Source organism: Callorhinus ursinus, unplaced genomic scaffold, assembly GCF_003265705.2.
Source record: "Callorhinus ursinus isolate GAN/ISIS: 27379988/994484 unplaced genomic scaffold, GSC_fseal_2.0 scaffold53, whole genome shotgun sequence".
NCBI classification, from domain to species: Eukaryota; Metazoa; Chordata; class Mammalia; order Carnivora; family Otariidae; genus Callorhinus; species Callorhinus ursinus.
This window is the reverse complement of record NW_027397115.1, coordinates 1,761,489-1,775,991: the sequence shown is the minus strand read 5'-3', so window position 1 is coordinate 1,775,991 and position 14,503 is coordinate 1,761,489. Positions and strand designations below refer to the sequence as shown.

Below are 14,503 nucleotides of genomic sequence, written 5' to 3'. Positions count from 1 at the left end.
TGCACCCCAGTCTGTCAAGGGCAGCTCGTGGTCATGTGGATGCAAGTAATTAGTTTCTCTAGGTCATTTTTAAAGTCTTATTTTTACACTCATCATTCCTTTGGGAAAAAAAATTAAAAAGGCAAGCAGGGAAGCAGCAATGTCTTGCAGAGAAAGCCCTTCATGCAGAACTGAGATTGGGTTTCGGCTGGGCTCTTCCCCTGGGTGACTCCAGGCACGCTGCGCGCTACCCCCGGGGGGCCTGGGCTCCTTCTTCCTCACAGAGCATGCTAGGCTACATGTCTGCCATCCTCCACAGAATTAGGACTCCAAGGGACAGGGAGATTACAAGGAAAGATACAAAAATATTTACCCATCACTGAAAGAACACCCACTGTAAAGACTCTGGATGGTATACTTCAACCGGAGAAACCCAGACTAGCTGCTTTCTGTTGTCCACGGACACTTTCCACAGCCCGGGCTTTAAGAATTGTTTTGAACAGGGAAGGTCTGTTTTTTATTTGTAATCCTTCTTCCTACCTTTAGAAAATCATACAGGTGTTTAAGAATTCCTATTCGTACTTCATCCAGGTCCTTTAAAAATCCATTGAAGACGGGCACCAGGTCAGCTGCTGTGAGCTGGTCCCCAAGAATCACGGCCAGCTCGTGGATGGAGAAGGCCAGGGTCCGACGCACCTTCCACTGGCAGTGCACAGGAGGCCAGACAAAGCAAAGCAAGCAAGCACAAGGCCATGTGACCAAGAGCGTTAAGTGGCGCTTCTAGAATAAACCTGATGCTGCCGGGCGCTGGCCGCCACGGGCTGCATGTCATCGGAGCCCCATCAATACGGCAATGGCAACCGCAGCAAATACAGTGAGTGCCGCCGCGCTCCCCTCTTCTTCCCCGGCAGATGGGCCACCCCATTTCCATGGGTGTCTCTGAAAGGACTCCTTTTACCTGCACGTCGGAAGCCAGCGTTTCGTACGTGTCTCTCAGGCAGTGCCAATTCTGCCTGCCCAGGGTGAGCGCCACCCCGGGGAGGCTGTAGGCGCAGTGTTTGGCTATGTCAACGTCGACAGTCTGGGCGCGAGCAGGGTCGGTCATCGACACATACTGATCGAGCAGGGGTTGAGGTATTATATCCTGGGAAACAGCAGAGAAAGGAAACCATCACGCTTGCAGGAAAGAAGAAGAATGCTCGGGAAAAACAAGGGGTCTGGGACTTGGGGGTGCAAACAGCAAAGCCGAGATGTCAGGGGAAGAAGAGGCCTCAGAGAAGCTCGGGGCTCTGGACTGGCAGACTTCTTGGTCTGCAGGGGACATTTTCAACTTGGACGGAACGATGCTAAAGCAAGGCCCACACTAATCTTTTCCCAAATCGTCTAACATTTGATATCCCAGAGAACAGTCTGGGCACCAAGGTTTGGTTAGCCTGATGCACACAGCTCTTGAAAATGGAAACACTCTTCCCTTGTAGCTACCCAGCACCTAGAGCCCCGGCCCGGACACGCCAACTGTCACTAGCTTTTTCCAACTGACGGGACAGCGCCTTCCTACGACATCACTCACTTACCTTCTCTTCTGTCAGGACAAGGGGATACAGTAATTTAAAACATTTAAGAGTTCTTACATAGCACAAGAGCCTAGCCACAAGACAGAACAAAGACAAACATAGGTCAATCAAAGAATCTGTCAAAAGCTTTTCAGACAACAACAAAAACCCTGAAATGACTTGTATAAATAGACACTAAATGCTAATGTACAGATGTCAGGTTTTTTTCTATTTGACTTGTTTTATTAAAATACTATTCTAGATTGTTCAAAAGAGACTTTTGCACCCCTTTAGGATTTGTTTTTTATGTGAGGAAACTGTAGCAACACAAAGGAGTGAAGCTATGTCATTAATATTGACCGAAGAAAAACATCTGGTTCCCGTGGCCATTCTTAAATTTGACTCCCAGAAAAGGTGACGTTTTGAGCTGCTTTTCTTTTCAAGGAACAAACCTGTAATTTAGATTTATGCTCCTCAAGTGGGGCGGGGAGATGCCTCTGCTCCATCTCCAGCTGGTCAGTGGCCCCACTGCAGGGTTTGCCGGGGTCCTGCAGAGTGGATTGGACACGTTAGCAACTTACCCCAAACAGGGAGCCACCCTATCATTCTCCCTTCAAAGAGCCCTCTTTCGGTGCTGGAAATGACCTCTGCAGCCCAAGACCAGCGCTTCCCTGCAAATCAGGGGTCTCTCTCCAGATGTTAAAAAAGACATCTGCACAGGTATAGATGACATGGTCAGTGATTTTAAGGCCAAGGCAAACAAATATCATGCATTTTCATCTCAAGACTGCTTGAGACCCTTACAGAAGACAGGCTGGATGTCCATGAGAAGCCACCACTTGAGTCTGCACTGACCATTCTTTAAGCCCCAGCGTCCCGGGGTGGTCAACCAATCCCCTTTTAAGAGTCACACGATTAAGACAGAGCCCACCCTGGATGGCAGGGCGAGCAAGCACGTCCAGTATTTCTTGGGAGCTGAGATGTGCAGCAATGTGGACCCGTCAGGGCGGAGGGACAGGCAAGGAGAAGACCTGTCTGATTTGGGGGAAGGCGTGGCCAATAAAGGAGTATTTACCTGGAAAACTATCCTCGATTTTCACATGTACAAACACTTCTAATGTTTGCTGATGAACCTTTACAGTAGGTTAACAATTAAAATGAGCAAGAACACTCAACAGTGACATATTGGTCTATGATCCTTGATTACATTAGCGGAGATGAACCTGACCTTCTCCTCCACCCGTCACATGGGTTCCCACGCGCACTTGAAATGTCACACTGTCTACCAGCTTAATGGATCCTGACAAATCAGCTCAATATATGATCCAGGAAAGTCGATTAATACACCGATAGATGCTTCGTTTGCTCTGAGGCACATGACCACAGCCTTCAATTCCCAAGATTTTCACTGAAGTGTAGTGCTTATTTTAATAGAGGGCAGGGTAAAACAGAAATATTCTGGCATGACAACCTAAGACCTCAATTTCTCCAAGTTCATAAATTCATATATATTAATGTGTAATAAATCATTATTCTTCTTTCGGGAGTTAATCTGATTCCGAAGTCTTCAGTGCAGCTGGCATGAACAGCACTTACTCCAGGAGCCACGTTAAGGGTTAAGTACACTACCACAAGCCAAAGCAACCTCCAAAGGCATTGTGAGGTCATCTCCCCAGAAAACCACCGGGCAGTCAAAAGACACAGGTGAGAAGCAACACACCTCCCTTCCCCGCCCTGCACAGGGCATCTCGCAACTCAGATGATGCACTAAGAAGGCAGGGTAGAAGCAGGGAGCGGGGTCAATGTCAAGGAGCCGAGTTAACCAGCCCCCTGGCCTTAGCCGCTCTTCTGTCGTCTCTACGAGACAACACCATCCTCATCATTTAAGCTCTCGGAGTTTTTGGTCCCTTTTCCTTCTTTTGCAACTGGAAGCATCCTTACTGATCCCAGTGGAACCCAAGATCAAGCTGCAAATTCAAGAGCCCTGACATCCCACAACATAAACCAAAGGTCTGCTTGCACCAGCCCTTCAAAATCCTTCATGCAGCAGAGCCAACTTGGAGGAATCTGTTCGTTTCCCTTTCTCTCACTTCTGCACGTGACAAAGAAGCCCCAGTCCGATCAGGTGTCCGCCACAGTAGACATGGCCACACCTTTCTACCTAACCTGTGATTTCCACACTCCAGGCAACACGGGTAACAACAACCATTTTCTTGCCTATTTCTGAAAACAAACCAACAAAATAGGATATTCTCTCATTTCTTACTAATCAAAGAGAACGGTCAACAACTCCTGAACACTTTATATTCAGGCTTTTAAGTGGGTCTTTTGTTTTGTTTTATTGGAACAGGCCTGGGGGGAAGGGAGGTGATAAGTTCATTTGGTTGCTAAGATAGAATTATCCACCGCGTGGATAGTGGAGCCATCGGTACTCTGGCCTTCAAGACCACGGGCTGGAAGAGATGATCCATCATGGCACAGGAAATGAGGAGACGCCAACATGCCCAGGACTTTATGCTCTTGAACCCCACCCTGATTTTAATTCTCTAGCCTCGCCCCCACCTGGGAAGGACCCCAGCTCAAAGTAGTCAGAGCAAATCACTAGGAGTGAGGAAGGCATCAGAGCCTCCCAACCCCTCGCGAGCTGGAAAGCTAGGGAGACTTAAAGTGTGACAGAGTTGCAGGCCCCTTCCTCTCCCTGGATGCGTCTCACGGGGGCTAGTTCCAGGTTGCAGGATAAAAGCCACTGAGCCGCTGGCTTTTCCAAGTCTCTCCTCCAAGGAACAGCAGGCCAGTACTACTACTGGGGTGACCACGTGCCCAAAGAGCGTCCCCAGAGCGAGGGCCCGATGCAGTGGTCCGCCTGCTGAGGCCGAGGCCGGCTTTCAGTTCTAGGAGCCGCGGAACCCACCTTGTGCGATTACGACTAAAAGCTGTAAAACAGCAGTGAAATCGGGCACTTAGATGGTTAATCCCCACAAAAAACTGAGACTCGACATCTTTGGAGAAGAGGGAAGGTACTCGTTGGTCTCTCCTCTCCTGTTTTTGTGGAGGAGAGTCAGGGTTATCAATCACCTGATTGGTTGTCTAGTTATCCAAAACATGACCTTAGGAATAAAATTAAATTTGCCATTTATCATCTCTGCCAGGATATATTAATAAAAGAAAATGCAGCTTTGTGATTTCTGTCACATCGTCTGGGCAGAGGGAGAGGGCAAACACTTACTGTGCTTTGTAATATCCTGGGCTCGGAGAGCTCCTTCTGCGATGATGAAGCCGACAGAGCCGTCCGATTGTCCGAGGCAGGGCTGGGGTCAGAAACGGACCCCTCATGCCGACCTTCCATCGGCTGGTGCTCGGGCTCATTCACAGAGTCAAGCTGTGCGGCTCTCAGAGCAGCTGATAAGACCTGGACCTGAGCTGCAGGAAGAGAAGTTTCAAGAATTTTAATAACTTTATTTGATTTGTAGGGATTCACTTGAGAAGGATCTTCACAACAAGACAGTCTGGATGCAGGCGTACCACACACGTGCGCACCTTCCACACATCTGTCCCTGCAGTAAGCATGCTCTGGAGTCCCAGAATGAGCTCTTGGGGAGGTGGTGATATTTAGGGCCATTAACTTTAACTATTCCAACTAAACGCCAGCCATGCACAGAGCATCAAATCTGAACTCGAAACGCCTCAATGAAGACAATCAGAGTTTGCTTCCATCATCTCTCACAGAAAGACAACACACTGTTCCTGAAGACCAGTGTCTGGGAGGTCCATCTACTCGGTGAGGGGGTCCCGCTCCCCCGTGTATAAAGGAGGATTGCTGCCTTCTCCGCACCCCCCTGCCCAATGCATAGAAATCGATCCAGCTCCGTACACACAGATGAGTACAGATCTTGCTCACCAAGCCCCAAGGACTATTCATTTGTCCACAGCATGACTGCTTGAGACCCTCCTAACAGCAGAGATGACATATTTCACACACCTTTCTGTAAAAACAATCTGATGTCCATGTCCCCAACCTCCAAACACACACACATACACACAATAGTTCCTACATCCTGTTTTCTATGAGGTAAATTCAATAGACTTCAAGATTCATTAAAATGTTTAGAGCTCACAGCTGGCTCCCCACTCGGCCCAGGACAAGGTCCCACCTCCTTAGTGTAACCCATCAGGCCCTTCCCAATGGCCCAAGTCATGTTTCCAGCCGCAGCCAGTCCACAAGTCCCCAGCATGTCGTTTATTTCTGAAACTTTCAGGGTCATGGATCCCTCTGAGCTCTGATGAAAGCTATGAAAACGAGGCACACATGTATGCGCAAAATTTTACAAACGATTTCAAGGGACTGAAAGAACCCTCTGAAACTCATCCCTCCCCACTTCTCTGCATGGTGGGTTCCGAGCTGTCATCTTTTGGGGCCCACGTGAAATGCCGCCCCCTCTGCAAGGTCTTCTCCCAGAAATTTCCTCTGGCCCCTGGCGTCCTGCCCTGTGCTGCCACAGCACGTCACGCCGCCTCCCGGCCTGGCCCTGGCCCTGGCCCCGGCCACACCCTGTACTGATGGGGGCTTACGGAGCCCCCTCCACGAGACCGTGTGCCTATCACTGCTGCCCCAGCACCCAACCCAGGGCCCACCACTGAGATGAATGCTGCTTTAGAAATGCGGTTTCCAAAACCAGAAACCGAAACCTTTGTCTATAGCTATTAGAAGTGATATGTTACATGTGCTCATTCCTTCAGCAAACATTGACTTAATTTCCTTTATAAATTTAAAGAGAAAGAATAATCACAGGGCTAACTGGATTTTCACATTTCCTTTCCCGAAAGCTTCACAAATCTTTGCCCGGCAACAGCAGCAAGTGTTGTTCCCAATCTCCCCAACCCAAGGAAGAATACAAATATAGCACTGTTTAGAGCAAGAAGAGGCGTGATAATGGATATGGATCGCGAGGCCCGGCTCCCAGATCAGACGCTCAGTGGGAGCACTAGTCATAACATGAAAAACACCCCAAAGAAGAAGTTGTACTTTCCCTTGCTGTACAAAGACAAAAACCTTAAAGTTTGGCTAAGGGCTGAGTTAATAAGCTCCAAAAGGAACACCATCCTTAGCTGTTAATAACGAGAAAAAGCACTCTAACGTGGAAAATGATGTAACAGCGTCCAAGGAACTAATAAAATTTCCACTGTTATAGATATGCCCACAAACTATGCCTTTCTATTAGAGCTGACTTCAGCCTCGCACAGCTGCAAAACAAGGAGGCAGAACCCTGACGGGGCCCTGCACAGAGGTCCCCAGGGCTCTGGCAGTGCTGAGGCTGAGACCCTCTCCTGGCCATCTGTGCACAGTGGACATGAAGTAAGCACACACACACACAGGCGCAGCAACACACAGGCCTGGCTAACACCCAACCCAGAGACACCCTGTTTTCTCTTTAATCACAACAGACAACGTTTACCTTGAACATCTGGATCATTCATCAGATGCTCCTGCAGACTATCGAGGACTTTCTGAATCTCGCTCCTGGCCACACAGCTGTGGTGCACAGTCTCGGGCCTGCTGCAGCCCTTTTCCTGGGGCCCAGCCTCACTCAGAAATAGCTCTAGGTCCTTGCTTATGTCAGGGAGAGGAGTTCGCCAATAAAAGAAATTATTGAATACGTCCTCAGGACTCTCTGGGCAGGTAGAAGAGCCTGGTCCAGGGTGGCAGTGGATGGGGAGGTTGTCCCCATCAGGGAGCTTCAAGGAGGCATCAGCCTCTGGGGAAAGCCTGGTTGACTCAGCTCCAGTCAAGGCAGAATCTTCCACTGAGTTTGCCATGAGGCCACCAGAGGAGCTACTGCCGCGCAGGAGATCACTGGTTCCTGTTGACGTGCCCTCCGTGGGCAGGTCTGGCTCCGTGTGTACCAGCTTTGTGGAACTAGGTGAAGATTGAGGGGGGTACTTTTAGCGCCATGTAATGGGCGGGAAGTAAAATGGGAAAACGTGAGCTCCACGTCCTCCCAAGCCCGGTCCTCCTCTCTACCTGGCCACCCGACCTCCTGTGCCTCCCAGGGCCAGAAGCTCATAAGCTCACAAGAGCATAAAAGGTCCAATCATCCCCCTCTGCCCACCTGAGAGTACTATGTGCGCTGAAAATGCCTCACACAGTTCAGCCGATCCCTCCATTCTATTCAAGTGGTGGATGAGCCCTGGCTTCTGCTGACACGCCCTCAGTGGGCAGACTGCATGCACTCACTGCTTGTCAGTACCTCCACCAGGGGGCAGCCACCGGGACACAAAAGCCACCGAAACCACTGGGTGAGTCCTGAGCAGGAAGGTGCTGCACACAGGCCAGACACACAGCAGCTCAGTGAATTTTGATGGAGACAGATGGAGGGAAGGATGCACCAATGGTAAAACGGGTATGTACTCTCTGAGATGTAAATTACCACTCTCCTGCTCCCGTGTGATGCTAGCAGGGGAGAGACGCTTACCAACGACCTCGAAATGGTCTGGTTGGTGTGTACCCATCGACCTCCGAGGAAAGATGAAAAACTCCAAGATCAATCACTAGAACTTACTAGAAAGGCAGGATGGCGTCCACTAATGGTGGGTCAGGACTGTCACCTGTATGTGCAGGTAACATCCTACGTTTATGGGCATGTAACATTGCATGGCACAAACAGACATTTGGGAGACCTCACATCTTCCCTATGTAAATTATCCAGAGAACTTCATTAATCAAAAAGTAAGAGAAAATTTTCTTTATAGGTTATTTAATCACTACTCTCAATGAATATTTTATCTAAATTTAGGAGACACAGTAGCTTCATTATTTATAACCCAGTAGTCATGTTTCAAAATCATTATTGCAATTACTTTTGCTTCTTTACATAATTAAAGCTCTAATATCCCATCTTGCCCAGAAGGTCACTGTTACTAAAACTCCAGACAAGATAATTGCTAAAATTTTAGGTGGACACTTAAGGTGAAGCGCGGGCCCCGGTAATTATCCTGCTTGGAGCTCACCCGGCTGAGGAAGTGTTACCACAACTGCCTGCACTGGGTGACCTGGAGGTGAGAGCAGAGTCTAAATCCTGAGCTGGTGGTCGGATGCTTAGGGTGCCGTCTTCTCGAATATAGAGGCCGGCCCTGGAGGGGTTCGCGAAGGTGGAAATGAAGGGGCCCAGGGACTGGAAGGCAGCCTGGCGCACCTGCAAACAGAGAGCACAGCATGGTGAATGTGGTGTCGGCCAGGTCTGACCCAGGCCAGGCAGCTGGTCGACCACGAGGCTGGTCGCTGTCTGCCGAATTAGGTCCAAGCAGATTTACCGCTTTCTAAGGCGTTCTCCAAATTCCAAATAAACTCTTTTCAACAGAAAATAAGGAGAACTTTAGTACCATCATGAAGTTTTTATTCTTCTAGAATTTTAATTCCACATCAAACAAGTCCAGACTTCAAAGAGCACCTGACCAGACCGTATGAATCCTGACAGGCATGTTTGTGAGAGTAACAGCAAAGGTCACTCTCCCCTGAGTGTTTCCCTTCTCACTCCTCAGCCCTATGATGTCCGGTCACTACAAATGTTAGGGTGTGTGCCACCTTCTTCACAGGCACCCAAGCTTTGGAGATTTCGAGCGCTCCAATCCCCACAAGGTCTAAGTAAGCCAATCAGGAACCGAAAAGACAAAATCCACAGTCACAAGTCCAGAGGCCAAGATGAGGCCAGTCAGCGAGCGGCGGCTGGTGGCCCACACAGCCGAGCTGCCCGCACTTACCCATCGGCAGGGGTCGCTGATGAGCTTGATGAAGAGGGGTGACAGCTGGGCTCTGCGGACATCGGGGGACGCGCTGTAGGACACCGCCATGAAGCACTCCGCGCAGGCTTTTCGCATCCCCCAAACATTATCTGAGCAGAGCTCAAAAAACTTTGGGATCTACCGAAGCAAATAAAATCATGCTACTCAAACTTGGTTACCCTGAGGAAGGGCAGAACCTTTTTTAATGATGTAATTAAGGCATAGTCATAAATTAACGACCAAGAAGAGGGAAATATATACGAGTCCAAAAGGAATCATTTGAGACAAAGAGAAATTATGGTAAGAAAACTAAAGAAACACTACCTTTACCTCTTAATTCTAGTAAACGACTTGGTTAAAAGGCAGAATGACTAATATTCACATAGCAAGTGCTACATGAATTGTATAGAGAAAAATTGTGAAATGACCTTGAAATTGAGTGGATATCCCAACTAGCTCACCCATTCAGATATTACGATCTTTTTTTTAATTTATTTATTTGACAGAGAGAGAGAGAGGGAGAGCAGGAACACAAGCAGGGGGAGAGGGAGAGGGAGAAGCAGGCTCCCCGTGGAGCAGGGAGCCTGATGCGGGGCTCGATCCCAGGACCCTGGAACCATGACCTGAGCCGAAGGCAGACGCTTAATGACTGAGCCACCCAGGCACCCCGGTATTACAATCTTTAACTAGGGTCCTTTAGTGACAGAAGGTATATTGTTAAAAACTGAGAGTAATGCAAATAATTCTTGTTCACAGAAATGCAAATTGTGTCCAGTGGAATGCACCTGATTATCACCCTGGATGCTGAGCAATTTTGAATCCCCTTGCAAGGTCACTTCAGTACCCTCCGGTCTGACCATACATGTGTGGTACTTTGAGCTCTCCATTAAGCCAGGTATTGTACCTTACTGTTTCCCTCGTGAATAAATGACTTAAATAAAATCTTTGGCATGTTCGCCTTCCATCTGTATGAAGGTCATGATCACATCGTCTTTTAAAATTTATCCTTTAATGGGGCGCCTGGGTGGCTCAGTCGGTTCAAACATCCGACTCTTGATTTCGGCTCAGGTCATGATCTCAGGGTCATGAGATCGAGTCCTGCATCAGGCTCTGCACCAGGCGTGGAGCCTGCTTAAGATTCTCTCTCTCCCTCTCCCTCTGCCCATTCCCCCCGCTCCCGTGCTCTTTCTCTAAAAAATATTAATAAATAAAATAAAATTTACCCTTTAAAAATGAGGCTCTGTTTTTTATATCCTAATGTAAAATAATCAGCCAAAATGCCCCACAAATGGGAATATATGATCATGGAAATACCCGCCCATAGGAAGGTTAGTATGTTGGTCACTGCTGTTCTTCATTCAGATACACTAAGTAGAAGACAGCTCTTGGTGTACATACAGAGCGACAGCCACTAAAAATTATTCTGGGGTCAGAACTATGTTGACATGGCTTGCACTTGAAATAAAATAAAATGAGCTTCTGAACTTAAATTTAAAAATCAATTTAAAGAGTATACTTTTTTGAGGTTAAATTCTAACCACACAGGTTGGATATCCTACCCAATAAAAATCCTGTCCAGTAAAAGTCAAATAAAAATACAGGTTGGATATCCTGTCAAATAAAAGTGGCAAGCACTTATTTAGCATAGTTCTGCGTAGGCACCAGGGAAACAGAGATGAACATGATAGGGTGAAGATCCCACATCAGCAAAACTATAATGAGGTGTGATAAGAGACACGCACGTACTCTGAGCAAAATGTTATGGGGATGCTGAAAAGGGAGAAATTAATTCTCTCTGGCACAGTGGGTAGGTGAGTCTAGACAAGGAGAGGACTTGACAGAGGCACAGGCACATTCAAGCTGGGTTTGAAGTGTGAGTTGGGTCCCACCAGGTGGGGAAGACACTGGAAAGAGAGGGGCAGTAATGAGCAGAGGTGTGGAAGGGGGAAAAGCAGAAAGCCTCAAGGGAGCCAAAAAGCCATCCGCTGGCTAGTGAAGTGGTTCTCTGCCCTGCTGTGCATCAGAATCACGAGGGGATTTATCAGAAATGCAGACCCCTGGGCCTTACCTGCCTCCCCGCCTCCCTGCCCATCCCATGAGTCAGATGCAGGGCCAAAGGTGAGACCTGCCCAGGCCGCGACAGTGTTCAGACCTGAGGAAGGTAGCTGGAGGTGAGGCAGGAAAGGCACTTATGAGGGGACCCAAAAGGCCAAAAAGAGTCGGGATTTTAACCTGTAACCTAGAAAAATCCCACTGGTCTTGAAGCCCAGGAGTGAGATGGTAGAACAGTGTTCTAGGAGGAGCAGTGGAAAAGAGACAGACAGAGTGGCTTAAACAGTGAGAAGAGACCAGGGAAAGCGACCAGTGAGGAGGTGCCAGCCAAAGCCCACAGGAAAGTGGGCTGGGGTGACATCCACGCCATTCCATGGACCAGCTGCCTAACGCTTATGAAAAAACGTTGGCTTCGGAAGTCAAGAAATTTGGAACTGATGAATGCAAAATTGAGCTGTCATTCCAAAGTAACAGATTCATAAATACAAAACTTCACAATTTTAAAAGCACCCTAAGAAATGCACTAGCAATTACGACTGGCAAAACTTCACATACCAAAAATTTCTCAGCGGCTTCTTGTCCAACGGCATGACAAATATCACCAAAATTTGTAGCACACACCTTAAAAAGGCAAAAGGCATACCTGTTATTCTCTGCTTCTTTTTTGTCTTACCAAATTGTGACAGCTAACAAGCAGAAGCCTCAGGGGCAATGACTCCTCTAGTCAGGCACCTAACAAGCACTTACCGAGCCCACCACCTACACAGCCTAGCCCGGTGCCTCCGGTGTACTGGAAACAGAGAACATTTACAACACAGTACCAAATCCTAGCACTTTCTGGCTCCTAATTGATCTCAATACATAATGCATTTGGTTAGCAATAAAGCGAGAGACCCTTAGTATTCTCTGCATGGTAAATGAGACCTAGCTTCTTGCCGATGCGTCGTGAGGAGAGACCAGAGGGAAGAGGGCCAGTTACGCAGCGAGGAGGCAGAGGAGGAGAAGGAGGCTGTGGAGGGCGGTGTGGCAACGGCTTTCGAAAGGAAGAATCTGGTAACCAAGTGAACAAGCAACCGAAAGGGAAGGGGAAGGCAGGGGCTGGCGCCGGAAGGCACGGCAGAGGTAACAGCGTCCTGGGCGAAGCAGGCCAGATCATGAAAGACCGTGTGCGTCAGGGCAAGGGCGTCCGATGGCCAGCAGCGCGGTCCCAGAGCTGGGCCTTCTGTGTCTAAGAGCAACGGGCTTCCTCACCCAGGATCTCATCCTCAGGTCCCTGTGCGCGCCCTAGTTTCTGTATAAATGGGCAACGCTGCTCACACGTTTTCCTGACACAGGTCACAGGGGCCACACTTCTCTTCCAGCCTGCATCTACTGAAGAAGCCAGGCCACTTCCAAGGAATCGATTTTTGAATTTTCTAACTTTTTGAATTTGTCAAGTTTTGAAACCATATGTCCCAACCTTCCGAACTTGAAAGAACTTCCCATCACCACACAATTCGCAGAATCGAGGCAGCAGCAGGGTTTCAACTGTGCTCTTGCTCAGCATGGAAGCCAGTTTGCAGATTATCTATAAATGAGAGAAAAATCAGAGTCACTTGAAATACCAAAGCACATGTATTGCACCACATATCACTAATTAAATTCCAAAAGCTGATATTCAAAATATTGCCAAAATACTCAGGAAGTAAACACACAGAACACCTTCTTTTGAGTTTTGTCAAGTGATGCGATCAATAGAAGGCCAAACATTCCTCAAGGTTTACTCAGGTAAGAGTCCGTCTGAAGCTCAAGAGTTGCCATTTGCCAGGTACCCAGCATATGTCTGAAACATCAATGAACACTTTTTGTGTTCTCATTTTACTTTCCCCAAAGCCTATGACCTGGGTATTATTTATCCTTACTTTTGCAGATAAGGACACTAACACTCAAAGAGGTTAAGTGATATGACCAAAACCCAGCAGTGGTGAGGCGGGACACACAGCTGGTCAGAGAGTGAAAGTGACCGGTAGGCAACCCAGGAATTGCACTACTGGGTATTTACCCCCAAAGTACAAAAACACTAATTCAAATGGATACATGTACCCCTTTATTTTATTTTATTTATAGTTTATTGCAGCATTATTGACAACAGCCAAAGTATGGAAGCAGCTCAAGTGTCCATTGATAGACGACTGTATACAGAAGATGTGGGGTGTGTGTGTGTGTGTGTGTGTGTGTGTGTGTGTGTGTATACATATATGTATATATATGACGGAATATTACTCAGCCATAAAACAGATGAAATCTTGCCATTTGCAATGACATGGATGGAGCTAGAGGGTATAATGCTAAGCAAAATAAGTCAGTGAGAGAAAGACAAATACCATATGATTTCACTAATATGTGGAATTTAAGAAACAAATGAGCAAAGTAAAAAAAGAGAAAGAGGCAAAACCAAGAAACAGACTCTCAACTATAGAGAACAAACTGATGGTCACCAGAGGGGAGGTGGGTGGGGGGTGGGGAAATAGGTGATGGGGATGAAGGAGTGCACTTGTCATGATGAACACTGGGTGTTGTATGGAAGTGCTGAATCACTGGGTTGTATACCTGAAACTAACATTACACTGTATGTTAACTATACTGCAATTAAAATAAAATAAATAAAATAAAAAGAAAATGACTAGTAGGCACTGGAGAGTGACCAGGTACTGGTGGAAACTAAAGGAAAGCAGATCCTTGAGAGAAGGAGCCATGCTGGGTAAAATGTGCACTGCTCCTGCTTTTCTGCCCAAGTGCACCCCCTGTTCTGCAGGGCTATGCAGTGTAGCTAGACCTCAAGCAAAAGTTATAGCTTTACTGGCTTGAAAAGTAAGAGAACAAAGAGTGAGGTTGCCAAAGCAGCCAAAAAGTGAGGGTAGAAATCCTGGGAAGGAAGGAAGGCAGGAAACAAGCAAGCAAGCAAGCAAGCTAAAAAAGGGAGAGCCCCCAAATCTGTGATTAAATACTACTCTAATCCTTGGCTGAACTCGGAGCTGTGCATACACAGAGGAGATGGTAAGGTTTGTAGGAAAAAGCCAAATGCTTGAAGGCAGAAGGAACTGAGTGGTTTCAGCTGCTGACTATTACAGAGGAAAGAGAATCTGAATTCTTTGCTAGAACAA

At 47.6% G+C, this 14,503-nt stretch overlaps 1 protein-coding gene across 3 annotated transcripts in view; it reads right to left on the bottom strand.

Moving 5' to 3' along the window:
• LOC112809872 (serine/threonine-protein phosphatase 4 regulatory subunit 1-like) overlaps positions 1 to 14,503 on the bottom strand; it is a 104,860-nt gene that overhangs the window by 9,116 nt on the left and 81,241 nt on the right. For all 3 annotated transcript variants that reach the window (XM_073883961.1, XM_025853250.2, XM_073883963.1), the window contains exons 7-15: positions 12,820 to 12,927; positions 11,916 to 11,981; positions 9,288 to 9,446; positions 8,538 to 8,722; positions 6,986 to 7,446; positions 4,759 to 4,952; positions 1,985 to 2,080; positions 938 to 1,123; positions 520 to 681 (exon numbers count right to left, since the gene is read on the bottom strand). In XM_073883961.1, the coding sequence (XP_073740062.1) occupies positions 520 to 681; positions 938 to 1,123; positions 1,985 to 2,080; positions 4,759 to 4,952; positions 6,986 to 7,446; positions 8,538 to 8,722; positions 9,288 to 9,446; positions 11,916 to 11,981; positions 12,820 to 12,927 (1,617 nt within the window). The remainder of the gene's footprint in view (positions 1 to 519; positions 682 to 937; positions 1,124 to 1,984; positions 2,081 to 4,758; positions 4,953 to 6,985; positions 7,447 to 8,537; positions 8,723 to 9,287; positions 9,447 to 11,915; positions 11,982 to 12,819; positions 12,928 to 14,503) is intronic.